Source organism: Leucoraja erinacea, chromosome 26 (assembly GCF_028641065.1).
Source record: "Leucoraja erinacea ecotype New England chromosome 26, Leri_hhj_1, whole genome shotgun sequence".
Lineage (NCBI taxonomy): Eukaryota > Metazoa > Chordata > Chondrichthyes > Rajiformes > Rajidae > Leucoraja > Leucoraja erinaceus.
The window spans coordinates 19,944,959-19,959,142 of NC_073402.1; the positions used below are offsets into that span (position 1 = coordinate 19,944,959).

At 42.4% G+C, this 14,184-nt stretch overlaps 1 protein-coding gene across 1 annotated transcript in view; it reads left to right on the forward strand.

The window, feature by feature from the left end:
* The first annotated feature begins 4,004 nt into the window (after positions 1-4,004).
* Positions 4,005-14,184, forward strand: part of clic4 (chloride intracellular channel 4) — a 103,428-nt gene continuing 93,248 nt past the window's right edge. Inside the window, exon 1 of the mRNA XM_055656318.1 lies at positions 4,005-4,368. Coding sequence (XP_055512293.1) covers positions 4,300-4,368 — 69 coding nt within the window. The 5' untranslated portion in view covers positions 4,005-4,299. The remainder of the gene's footprint in view (positions 4,369-14,184) is intronic.

Genomic DNA, 14,184 nt, shown 5'->3' on the forward strand with positions numbered 1-14,184 from the left:
AGTGTCCCATCCCAACTCTCCGCTTCTTAATTTCTTGTGCATTCCCACTTCCTGCCCTCCACAGGGACAGCTCTTCCTGCAGCCACCTGGTGCCTTAATTCTATCCCCGAACTTCTCTCTACTCCATCTCTCTTCAACTTTAAGACACAATTTTAAACTTGCCTCTTTGAAAAAAGTTGAATTACGTGTTGTAATGCTTCCTCCGCCCCTCTGTGTTAATGCATGGCTGACTGCAATGAATTTTGGAGATGTTAGTGGTGTTAAATAGCTGCTATAATGTGACATTAATGCGGCACGGTGTCACAGCGGTAGAGTTGCTGCCTCACAGCACCAGAGACCCGGGTTCGATCCCGACCATGGGCGCTGTCTGTTTGGAGTTTGTACATTCTCCCCGTGACCTGCGTGGGTTTTCTCTGGGTGTTCCAGTTTCCTCCCATACTTCAAAGATGTACAGGTTTGTCGGCTAATCCATGTGGTGAAATTGTACATTGTCCCTAGTGTTTGTAGGATACAATACAATATGGTTTTATTTGTCACATTGCACATATAGTGTTAGTGTGCGGGGATCGCTGGTCGGCAAGGACTCAGTGGGCCAAAGGGCCTGTTTCCGTGCTGCATCTCTAAACTAAACTAAGCTAAAACTAAACTACTATTAAATTCATCTCTGGACTGTCTAGTAGCGCTGACGATTAAATGGGTTTGTGTTAATGCTACTACAGCATAATGCCCACCTCAGGATTGCTGTTTAATTTCCTGTGCACCAAAGAACCAGCCCTGGTTGCCACCGGCCTTTATTTTTCAAGATGAAGTTAACAAACATCATATTTTTTAACAATGTATATAACTTTGTTTCCCAGTGACGTCACCGCTTGGAATTCCAGACCTCAGTATAAAAAGATGTGGACATGTAGCACAAGGAACTGAAATACATTGTTGAACCATTTTGCGATGGATCATAGAGAAGAGATGCAGTAATCAATATGTCTGTAGAAAATAAACCAGTAAGGCACACAGATAAGAAAAAAGAAATTGTATTGAAAAATATAAAGTATTGCAACACTCGAGAGAACATACTTAGCTTTTAATTTTTGAGAAGTGCCGCAAAATGTTTTTCTCACTAGAGTGTCACTGGTTCACGAATGAAGCTCTTTTTAATTGCTTGCCCTCATGGAGGATCCTGAGACCTAAAACTAAATTTGAGATGCAAAGTGAAGCCCCTCCAAAGTGCATGATTAACTGCGCCAAATTGCACCACACACATAAGCCATATCCAACTAGCTTAACAGTGGGAACCAGGGCCAGGTCTTTGCTGCACAGGGACGTACTTACCATTTTGGAGGTGGGTTTGATGTTGTAGGAGCATTACCACAAGCTCATTCACTCTGCAGTGCTGTTGTGCAGCCCACAGCTGAATCTAATAGCAATGTCACATTCTAACTTCTCTATAAGTTCATAAGTTATAGAAACAAAATTAAGTCATTCGGCACATCGAGACTACTCTGCCATGATTCAATCATGATCCATCTTTCCCTCTCAACCCCATTCTCCTCCCTTCTCCCCATAATCCCTGACACCCGTACTAATCACAAATCTGTCAATCTCAGGCTTAAAAATGTCCATTGACTTGTCCTCCACAGCCTTCTGTGGCAATGAGTTTCACAGATTTACCACCCTCTGACTAAAGAAATTCCTCCTCGTCTCCTTTCTAAAGATACATCCTTTTGTTCTGAGGCTTTGGTCTCTGGTCCTTCAAATGTCCATTCTAATTTGAAAAGGGGCAATTTATGCATCATCTTTAAATGTATTAAAAAAATTAATTCTGTACAAATATAAGTATGTAGATCACCTCATTAAAAAAAATTGAATAGCTCTAGCAATATCTTTGTGATGAAACACAACGTGCTGGAGGAACTCAACGGGTCAGGCAGTACTAGGGAGGAAACGGATCGATTTGAGTAGAAGGTAAAAAGCTGGAATGGAGAGGTTGGTGTGGGACAAAGCCCAGCAAGTGATAGGTGGATACAGGTGAGATGGGGTATGATGAGCAGATAGGTGGTGTAAGTGACGAAGGCTAGAGGTGAAAAGGAGTCAAAGGGTGTCAGACTAAGAGAAGAGAGGTGGAGTGAAATGTAAAGCCATAGTGTCTCATACAGCATGGAAACAGGCCCTTCAGCCCAACTTGCCCATGCTGACCAACATGCCCCATCTACACTAGTCCCACCTGCTTGCATTTGCCCCATACCCCCCCTAATCTATCCTATCCATGGACCTGTCTAAATGTTTGTTGATCGTTTTGATAGTACCTACCACAACTCCCTCCTCCGGCAGGTTGTTCCATACACATACCACCCTTTGTGCAAAAAAAAAAGGTTGTCCCTCAGTTCCCATTAAATCTTTCTTCCCTCACCTTAAACCTATGTCCTCTGGGTTTGACATCCCTACTCTGGGTAAAAGACTCTGTTAGTTTACCCTATCTATTTCCAATTCCAAGCCAGAAGGAAGGATGTGGATGGAAGGAGACAGGTAGGAGGCATAAGGACCGGTGTTACATCTCCTGCAGAGATAAGGAGGAGGAGGAGGAAGCAGGTTAGATGGGAAGGGATGAGTGACCCAAGGAATTGCAGATCAAGAGTTGCAATTCAAATATGTCTGAAGAACATGCCTAAAGCTGAAACTGATTTGTGGTAGCACACCAATGTAAAATATATAAAATAATAGGGGGGTTGCAAGTAAGGTCATCGGGTCAAAGGGCGTGATGCACAGAGCCGCTCAATCCATGTGGAGTACAGAGCAGCCTACGGCATACATTGTTAATACACAAAACGCGTACTTTTGTACCTGTTAAAAAATGGCAAAATGGTCCATTTTTTTGCGCTGTAAATAATTATGGAAATCGCGGTAACTGTGAGAGACATCTATCCTACTTCAGAATTCTAAAAGTGAGGAGAAATGATGATAGAGAGAAGCGAGAGCTGAAGGGACAACAACAGCTAAAGTGGTTGGCAAACATTGGACGTGCAGATATCAAGATTGAAAATATTAGCAATTATCGCAGACAACAATGCTGGTGAAACTCAGCGGGTGAGACAGCAACTATGGAGCGAAGGAAATAGGCAACGTTTCAGGCCGAAACCCTTCTTCAGTCTGAAGACGTTTCGGCCAGAAACGTCACCTATTCTGCAGTTGTATTAATGCAATGATATCATTACCAAAGTAAAGTATATTTTGATTGATTGAGTTGAAAGAAACAGCATGGAAATAGGCCCTTCGGCCCACCGAGTCTCCACTGACCACCCGTTCTCACTTGCTCTATGTGATCCCACTTCCTTGTCTGCCCCCTACACAGTTGAGGAATTTTACCGAGCCAACTAACCTACAAACCTGCAAGTCTTTGACATATGGAAGGAAACCGGAACTCCCGGAGGAAGCCCACATAGTCACCGACAACGTGCAAACTCCGTACAGACAGAATCGGAGGTCAGGATCGAACCCGGGTCTCTGGCGTTGTGAGGCTGCAGCTCCCCTAGCTGCGCCACTGTTCCACCCTTCTACGGTGCTTCATAGAACAGGAAAGAGAAAGAATGCAAGAATCTAGAGAGGAAATACTGTTATTTCTGGGTTAAACTGTTGACCTGTTAATTAATTTATAAAATATGTAACAGTGAGAGATTAAAGTTTCTGTTCAGAAGTATGTGGGATTTCCCCAGCTCCCTTGACCTTTTTTCCTCTGATCATTGAGCTGAAGAGGAATTACAACGGATAAGTTTAGGAGCAGCCCAGACTCACACATGCTTTTTGGTCCAGCTCTATCTGATTTGTTAACTGCTCATGCTTTGTGCTTTGACGCTGTCTCTCCACAGGCCTGCCCTGTACCGCATGACATCACCAGCTTTAAATATTCCAGCTGGGTTTTTTTTCCCTCCCTCTAGCGAGTTAGTGCTTACACAATGACCATGTAGAGTGAGCAAAGGAAACTGCACAGCGCTAGACTTCACCACCCAGTTTCCCAGGACGTGGCTAAAGAAAGCATCTGAACTAAGGAGGAGGGGAAAGGGGGAGAGAGAGGGAGGGAGGGAGAGAAAGAAAGAGAGAGAGAGTCAAATTACTAAAGACAGACAGATTCTGAACAACACTGAACAGGCTCAGAAACGCAAAAGCGAATCTCTTTATTACCGGAGTGTAGCTCGCTGCAGTTGCTCTGAATCGAGACAGAGGGAGGGAAAAAAGGAGCAAGATTGCAAACTTGGGCAGAAAGTCAGAGGCAGCAGACTATTGAAGAGAACTCGAAGTTGCTTCAACATGGCTCACTCAACCCCACTGAATGGAGTGGACGGACACAAGGATCCTTTGATAGAGTTGTTTGTTAAGGTAGGATCTGCCAGAATCTGACTCTTTATTCCACAAGCAGCCTGCAGACAACTGTCTGGAAACCTCGACTTTGCCGTTTATTCCCTTTTAAAAAAAAAAAAACAACTCGCAATTTACTTTATATTTGGACAAGACTGATGATTGTAGTGCAGAAAACTGACTCGAGTTGATTGAATTTCTGCTCAAAAATAGAACTGTAGTCCGCGCTGCATCATTTGTACCAATACAGTTAGGAATTTGACACATTGTTTTTATTGGTGTGTTTTGTAGTGCTGTCTTCCTCGTGTGATATTCTCAAGCTTGTGTGAATGAGTTGTGGATCAGTAAACATTTTAATGAATTTTATTCATGGCTGTCAGCCAAATCATCGCGAACCAGTTATATGGAACGCATTGACTGTTCCCGCAGAATCGTTGCTCTTTGTGTAGAAGTTGTGCTGACAAAACTCATTGTGTTGAGAGAGTGATCCAAGGGCTGTTTCTTCAAGAACTTGTTTCTTCAAGAAGTGGTTTTGCAGATGGACTGTGGCGCTAAATCTGTACCTGGTTGATTAGAATTGGCGCTTTTCCCTAAACTCTATCTCGTCAGCTGGGATCGATGGACGATGTATCCTTCTAGCTGAGAGTGATAACGTTAAATCAATGAAAGCACTTTTTGAACATGCATAAAATCATTAACTCAGCCTTCAGAAAATGCTCTGATCTCAGTCACCCACTACTGTACACACAGCTGTGATTTCAGATTTTATTGTGCTATCAAAGAATTATGTTAATATCAATATTGCCTGTGAAAAATCTTTGGGTGTGGTTTATAAACAGTGAGATTAAATGCATTGCTCACAAGCAACCATCACTATCATTTATGGAAGGGCATGATAGAACAGTAAGGCATTTATTTGGCCTGTGTTTCATTAGTTTTTTAATTTTTTATTTTGGAAGAACTTAATCACGTAAGCTCTTTGTCATGTTTTCTGGGAAGTAATTTGCCCGGGCAACAGGCATCTTATTGAAACACTAGAATGATTAAGTACAGCGTCTGGACATTGAACTGAGTCATAGAGTCTATGGGGGCCGGGCTGTGTAGATCTCAGCTTATATGGGGCTAACAGACATTTCAGTTGTCATTGTGTCACTAGGGATGGCAAGGGAAGGGAAGTTTAGGCACGTTTGCTCTTTGTTTCTGTCCACTATTTTTGGAAAATATGTATTTATGAGTATTAACAATGCACCATTTGGGCTTGCCAGTGAGATTGCCATTATTGAAAATCTTAAATATTGATATAATTACACAAATATTGGAAACACTCAACTGATTGGTGCAGCAGTAGAACTGCTGTCACACAGTGCCGGAGAGTTTGATCCTGATCTTGGGTGCTGTCTGTGTGGAGTTTGCACCTTCTGCCTGTGACTGCATGGGTTTCCTCCCACATTCCAAATACCTGGTTTGTGGTTTAATTAGCTTCTGTATATTGCCCCTTGTGTGTGGGATATGAAAGTGGGATAATACAGAACTAGTGTACGGGTGATCCATGGTTGGTATGGACTCGGTGGGCTGAATAACCCGTTTTCATGCTGTATCTCCAAACTAAACTAAAGGTCAGACAGCAGCTGTGGGAAGCAAACACATTGCATGTTTCAGGTCAAAGATTTTTCGCCAATTCTGATGAAGGAACTTTGACCTGAGACATTAGCTCACCCTCCCTCTTTCCACAACGCTGCCTGATCTCCTGGGTATCTCCAACATTTTCTGTTTTGGTTTTAGGTTTCCGACATCTTCAGTATATTGATTTCCACTTCGTTAAGAACAAGTTTTTTTGTTGCACCTTATCACTAACCCAGTATATTTAGTGATTGTGAAGACAAGGATATGGGCAAATTCAGGCCATTGTAGTGCAGTTGCAGAAACAGTGTTGATAGGAAGATCAGGGACAGAGAATGAGATTTAGTTTATCGTGGCACCCTGTTTGGCACAGACATCGTGGGCTGAAGGGTCTGTTGCTGTGCTGTACTTTTCTATGTGTAGAAAGGAACTGCAGATGCTGGTTTATACTGATGATAGACACAAAGTGCTGGAGTAACTCAGCAAGTCAGACTGCATTCCTGGAGAAAACGTATGGGTGATGTTTTGGGTTGGAACCCTTCTTCAGACTGGGTGCTGTCTATGTGGTCTGCAGACTGATGGTTGGTTTTGACCCTAAACTTTTTCTCCAGGGACATTGCGTAGCCTGCTGAGTTAGTCCAGTGCTTTGTGCCTATCTTCTGCATTTATCTATGTTCGATGAAGATCCCACATTCAGCAAACAAATGAATAATCAAATCTGTATTATTGATGGGGATTTGGGGACGATTTTGGGACCAGGAACTCTGCCGTGGAATGATTGCCCTGGACAGGACAACATTTTGACGTGCCATGGACCTGGTTGAATCCATTTGAGTGGACACACTGGTCCTTTACATCTAATAAATGGCATCTCCATCAATGCTGAGCTTCTGAACAAACATATCAAATTGGACTGTATGTAATCTGTAATGGGATCCAGACTGTCAAACTTTTGACTCGGAGGCAAAATACCACCAAATGAACCAGGTTAACTTTGTGTAGAGGAGAGGCTACAGCCAGCAACCTTGGCTCGCACTAGCATTTACAGTATTTGTCTCTCAGTCGTAATGACATCCAGCTGCTCAGCTTCTTCCCAGCTTGTCAGTACGCTTCATGGCCCCAAACTGAACTCTATAGTCTACTTCAAAACCCATTTTTCCACCTCCATAGCTTTCTCAGCTTTTCAGCACTTTCCCCAGTGTAGCCATCACCAAAGCATGCTTCTCGCAAATTGATTTCTAGATTCTCATCAAAGCCCCTGGGATGCTATGTTGCTGAGATCAGTGATTTCTTCGTAAGAGTCACCAGTTTAAGGCAGTCCTGGCTTGACACTGTTTCAACGCCATCTTTAGACCATCAAAGGTTTTGCTCTAAGAAAGCAAAGACCAGATGATGGTGAATTCTTCTTCCTGAAATTGTAGGGAAGGGACCCGAATGATCCAACCATGCCTTGTACAACCTGGACTGGATCTTTGCATTTTTCTACTTCCTCCCTGCTGTCAAAAACCTGCTCAGTTCTTTGGCCTATTAGCTGAAAGTTTTATTTAACATTTTAGAGCTACAGTGTAGAAACAATCCCTTTGGCCCACCAAGTCCTCACCGACCAACAATCACCTGTACACTAGTTCTATCCTACACACCAGGGACAGTTTACAGAAGCCAATTAACCTATAAACCTGCACATCTTTGGAATGGAGGAGGAAACTCACACATGGTCACGCGGAGAACTTACAAACTCTGTACAGCAGCACCCGTAGTCGGGATCGAATCGGTATCTCTGGCGCTGTGAGGCAGCAACTCTGCTGATGAATTTCCACGTTCATTTTGGTGACGTATTTCTTTGTGAAGCTTTATTGTAATTGAGAAGAAAATGTGTGGAGTATGAACATAAGGATACACTAAATTGGCTTCACTTTGAGTGTTAGGCTCTGTTTATTTCTCAATAGGGGTTGAAGCCCAGTATTTACAATTAACAATATGTAAGGAGCTAAAATAAAGATGATCTATGACTCTATGATCACTTCCAATAACGTATCACATTTCTTATTCACGTCATTAAGAATCTTAAGCATTTTTGACATAGATTACAGAAATCCTGTTCATCAGATACGTTTTTTGCCTTCCATCACAGTGAGGAGGAGATGCGCTGTGATGGATGTCTGTGTAAATTGTGTTGTGTCTTGGTTCTTTTTCTTTTTGTATGTATGACTGCAGAAACGACATTTCATTTGGACCTCAATGAGGTTCAAATGACAAATAAAATTGTATTGTATTGTTAAAAGGAATGTTATCAACACTGCAAGCACTAAATATATGAGCACTAAATATATGTGCACTCAATAAAAACTTTCCAAACTGTTGTATAGATTCACACCAGGATGAAAAATTGCATTCAAAGTACAGTAGCAGTAGCTTTATATTTAAACGTCAATAAAACACTGCAGTTTTTTTCATCAGGCTAACTGATTCCACACAGTCAGGAAGTCTAACATTTAGCTTCTTATATCTTTGGTGCCCTCTAATTCAAAACACTAGGGTGAACGTCAATATTAGTAAAGATATCTATGATTTATATTCAAGACATTAAACATGGTTTTACAAATACACTACAGATAGCACCGCTTAAATCTTCTTTATTGATTGGAGAGCCTAGGCGACAGTATGTCTGCACCTGAGAGAATAATCCATTAAAACATTTGATTGAATGTATACAGTAAGCAGAAGTATCCACACCTTTTTTTTCTATCCTAGTATCATGATAGTTTTTAGAAGAAACAATTGCTAAAGAAAAGTTGTTTTATAGATGCTGAATTCGATTGAAGATAGGGTCATACAGCACAGAAACTGCCGCTTCAGCCCATCTTGCTCCAAGATGCCCATCAACACGAGTCCCACTGCCTACATTTGGCCCAAAAACTTTACTACCCATGTACATGTCTGAGTGTTCTTAAAATTGTATTATGGTACCTGCCTCAACTACCTCCTTCGGCAGCTCAGTCCATATCCCCACCACCCGTTGCATGGACAACGTTGCCCCTTCAGTTTCCTATTAAATCTTTCCCATCTCACCTGAAGATATTGGTTTTGGAGAAGAACATTTGCTATCCTTTTTTGTCGTGTGCTATCCAGTCAGTGAAAAGCCTGTATGTGATTACAATCAAGCTGTCCACCGTGTACAGATAAAGGTAAAGGGTATAACATTTAGTCATGTCATTAGGAATAGGAGTAGAATCAGGCCATTCGGCCCATCAACTCTACTATGCCATTCAATCATGGCTGATCTATCTCTCCCTCACCCGAGGTCAGGATCGATCCAGCTGCGCCACTGAGCCATTCAGCAAAACAGCATCGCAAAAGTACATTCATTTCCACCAAGTGGGCAAATATAGACGCTAAAAATGTGTCCAATTAAATATTTGAAAACATAGTTAAGCAGAAATTTTAGCAGCTCACATTTCCCATACTGTTACATTCCAATGTGTGTTCCTCCTGTCCATCGTGGCCTTTACAAGGTCGAATGGCCTAATTCTGCACAGGAAATGTCTGCGATTCTGTGATTCTATAAAATAATTCACTTTCTTTGTTACTCCAAAACAGAGATCTGAAGCTTATTTTTTCCTGGCGTCTGCCAATAGAATTTAAACCTTCACTTTAACTACGGCATCGCTATTGCCATAAAAAGTGCCCCTGCTTCCAAGTTTCCATCTATGGCAACACAGCTTAAAGAAGGCACTGTCGTATGCCTGTTAGAAACTGCACGCAAGTCAAGATAAACTGGCATATTTTAGGTTTCCTGGTTTATGTTGAAATATTAGGGCGTAAACCTTTACACACGTTACAAAAATGGGCGCCTCTTTCAAGTGGGATATAACAAGAAACTATTATTGACTGCTCTGATGTTAACCAGCTTAATTTAGGACGACATCACCAGTGCTTGTGAATTCAACCTTTTTTTGGAAGCAGATTTAAAACAGATGGCAATTTCATCATCTTGTCATTTATGGCTGAAGAAAATTCTAGCTGCATTATGTGACAGCATTTAAATCTTAATTCTTTCGTGTTGTGGGATGTTTATCAATTGGCATAAGGGAAAAAAACATATTTGGAACAAGCTCTTTTGGAGATAAATTTCCACTCTTGTGACATTTATGTATTCCAATCAATTAAAAAAAATATCAGTGAGTTCTTTCAATAAATATTGATTACAAAATGGATGACACATTGATGCAATTCAGTGCCCAAAGGGAGAGCTGTTTAACAGTGGCGTTGGTCGTCAGTCACCTTCTGAAGCATCTAATTACTTTAAAAATACTCGGTACTATTTCACTGCTAATCCAATCACTTCTCAGATCTAGAGTGTGAAGTGGGTGATGGTTAAATCATTAATGGACCACAATACGTTAATACCTTCTGTAAAATCAGGTGAAGTCTGGAGCTGTTGATCATTTCTCTTGCATAAAAATCAGAAAATGCTGGAAAAACCCAGCAGGTCAGTCAGTATCTGTGGAAAGGGAAACAGTCAATGTTTTGGGTCCATCACCCTTCATCAAATGATAACTCTTTCCACAGATGCTGGCTGCCACGGTGATTTTTTTCTGTTATTTTCTGCATGTTTACTTCAGATTTCCAGCACCTGTTTAAAAAAAAATATTATCTGCCTCTTCTTATGAGGGGTAGGAGGTGAGAGTGAAAATGAGGCATTCATAAATGTAACAGTTAAATTTAAAGTCATCAGTGAATGATGTGGTGTCTTCATTTGAGGCCGAAATTATAAAAGGTGATGTCAAGAAAAGTTTTGCTGCCTCTGTTCAGCCTGATTATCAACACATTTGCTTATGTTTGTGTTGTTTGTATCGGAGCAACGTGGCCGTTCTTTTCACCAGCATCTCTTGGGATGTGTGCGATATGTGTGGATTCTAATTTACAGTGGTGCCTCAGTCTCACGCGAGTTGTGTCTGGTATGCCCAGAAACCTCACCTGTGCTCATTCAGTGCCAGAAACGAGATTGATTTTGGCTCATTTGTAAATGACTAGCAGCTGATTTTATTCCAGTGGAAATTCATCGCAAGCTGATCTGGTGACAATGACTTAGATATTGCTCTGGGCATGATCCAGACGGCTATTATTGTTCAGCTTTTTGAAACCAATTAACCTATGCACAAGCAAAATAACTTTTATAGCTCAGAGAAGGATGTTACGGGGAAGGTGTACAATAGAAAGGTCAGGAAATATGACCTTATTCTTTCATAAGTTTGTGTTCATGTCATAGGAGCAGAGTTACGTCATTCAGCCCATCGAGTCTACTCCGCCGTCCATTCATGCCTGATCTATCATTCCCTCTCGACCCCATTCCCCTGTCTTCTCCCTTTAGCCTTTGACACCCTTACTAATCAAGAACCTGTCATTCTCCGTTTTAAAAATATCCAAAGACGGCCTCCACAGCCATATGTGGCAATTAATTCCACAGATTCACCACCCTCTGGATAAATAAATTCTTCCTCAATCCTCTTTCTGAAGGTACATCCTTTTATTCTAGGGCTGTGCTCTCTGGTCCTAGACTCTCCCACTAGTTGAAACGTCCTCTCCACATCCATTCTATCCAGGCTTTCCATTATTCGGTAGGTTTCAATGAGATCTCTCCTCATTCTTCTAAACTCCAGTGAGTACAGGCCCAGGGCCGTCAAACACTCCTTATACGTTACCCAAATTCCTGTGATAATGATCCTAAACCTCCTCTAGACCCTCTCCAATGTCAGCTCCTCAACACCAGCTGAAGTAGGGGGACCTCTTGGTTATGTGAACACTGTTATTGCCCAAGTAAGCAGATACAGGCTCTAAGCAGACTATATTTATGTTGTGAATCATTGCTGAGCCCTTTGTTCCTCTCATCACCTCATGTCCAAACACACTTCTGTCATGAATTGTTTCCTAGCACATGGCTCTCACAACCTGGCCATTTTAGTCTTGTTAATGAGGGAGTGAAAAATGAGGGAGTGATTACTCAATGAGTTAACTCCGCACAGCCCTGGGAGTTGAACCCCAGAGCTTGTAGTTCAAGCTTATATTTCCACGTTGCCTTACAACATAGAAGGAGGCTATTCGATTTGTCAGCTCTATGGCAGCTCGTAGAACAATTACATACCCCAATTAATTTGCCCTGTAGCCTATCCTCCCCACATTCCTGCCAACTTCGCCACATCCAACCATTCATCCACACTTGAGGGTCAATTTACAGTGGCCATTTGATGTATCAAGCTGCATGTGTCTGGGGTATGGGAGGAAACGAGAATCCAGAGGAAACCTATAGCCCACAAACTGCTTACATGTGCAAACCTCTTACAGATTTGTACAAACAGAGTTTAGGGCCCAGAGGTTAGGATTGAACTGGATCACTAGAGCTGTGAGGCAGCTGTTAGGGCTTTCTTGATTAGTACAGGTGTCAGAGGTAATTGGGAGAAGGCAAGTGAATGGTGTTAGGAGAGGGAGATCGATCAACCGTGATTGAATGGCGGAGTAGACTTGATGGGCCAAATGGCCTAATTCTGCTCCTAACACTTATGGCTTTATGAACCTGGGCTAGATACCATCGTACCGTGGTAATTTATCCACATTAATGCTCTTCAAGAGTAGACTTGATGGGCCGAATAGCCTAATTCCACTCGTATTCCTTATGACCTTATGAGCTCGTTCACTGTGCCACCCATTGTTGATCCCTTGTGAGTTTTGTTGTAGTGGAAGACTCATTGAAGTATCTTTTTTCTTTTCACCCTCATTTTTATTTACATTAGAAAAGTCATTTCTTTCTTGAGATCTCTGGCAGTGGGAGATTATTGTCGTTGATTCCTCCATTATCTGTGTCTGTGCACACAAACCCGGTGCACTGTTTTAAGACTTTGCTATGGTGACAGTGCATCTGCAGCTCTTTACATCAGGTGCTCTAATTGATGGTGTGATATCCGTGCATCCTGAAGCAAATATTTAATCATTCCAATAGCTGATAATTGAAAAAGCACAAACAATTCCGGCTCATTGTGTGGATGTGTACACATGTCTCCTCGTGTGTTACTAGGTGAACGTACATTATTAATTCAAAAGATCTGGTGCCTTTGTTTAACGAGATTAGTTGAAGCTGCGCTTTTGTGATTCAGGGCATGGTCTTGGTTATGACAGGTCAGTGGGCAGGTGTCTGTTGCTCATTAGATTACACCCCGTTCTGTTAAGTTTAAAATGTTCACGCACTGGCTTTAAATAATAGTTAGATGGTACCCACATTGTGATATTGCACTGCTATGTAATCTCTATTTCCTGTTACAGGTATTCAGAGGGGATATTCACTGCTGGCTCATCATTTTTCTGCAGGGAGCAGCTGAGCTCCTCGGCCCCAATGGTCTGAGATTTGAATCAATCCCGTGTTGTGTCAGCTTATCTCTGACAAGCCAGGAGCATGGACACCAAGTGATTTCAGCAGGGAGGGAGAGGAGTATCAAGCAGGGCGCACCCAGGAGTAATACAGGGAGCAAAGTCTCTGACATCTTGGGCAATGGCAACAGTGACATTCAAGTCTGTCACTGGTGGAGCTGCCCACTGTGACCATGACCATGTAGGTCCTGGACTTCCTTAAACAGGGGGAAGCCATTTCACACCAGTTGTCACATGGAGTGGACAATGGTTTGTGTACACGAGCACACTCGCACAAATGCACTGACACTGATGCACATGCCTGCACGTCGGCACACACGTGTGCACACTCACTCAAATACATCGACCCCATGATATGCAGACACTGTTGTACATGCAAACGCATGCACACTCGCTCAGACACAGATATGCACATCGCACACAGATACAGACACTGATGCTTACACATACATACACACACACTCACACTCACACACACAGTCACTGGTGGCCTTGTTTATTGCCACCACCTCGTCTCCCCCCCCCGCTCGCACACTAACTTCTGGAAGTCTACCGCTTTCACTTTTCTGACCTGAATCTCTTCCTTTACCATGTCCTCCCCTACTCTGGTTCCATTCCTGTCCTCCCCTACTCTGGTGCATCCTGTCACCTCACCCCCTATTTCCCTCAGTATGGGTTCTCTTCCTTCCATTAAATTCCTATGTGACACCCTGACTAAAGTTCACAGCACTAGGTCTGGCTGGAAGGCGGGGCTAATTGATGGTGTTGTCCAGGTCTAAGAGCAAGGCAATGGCGCAG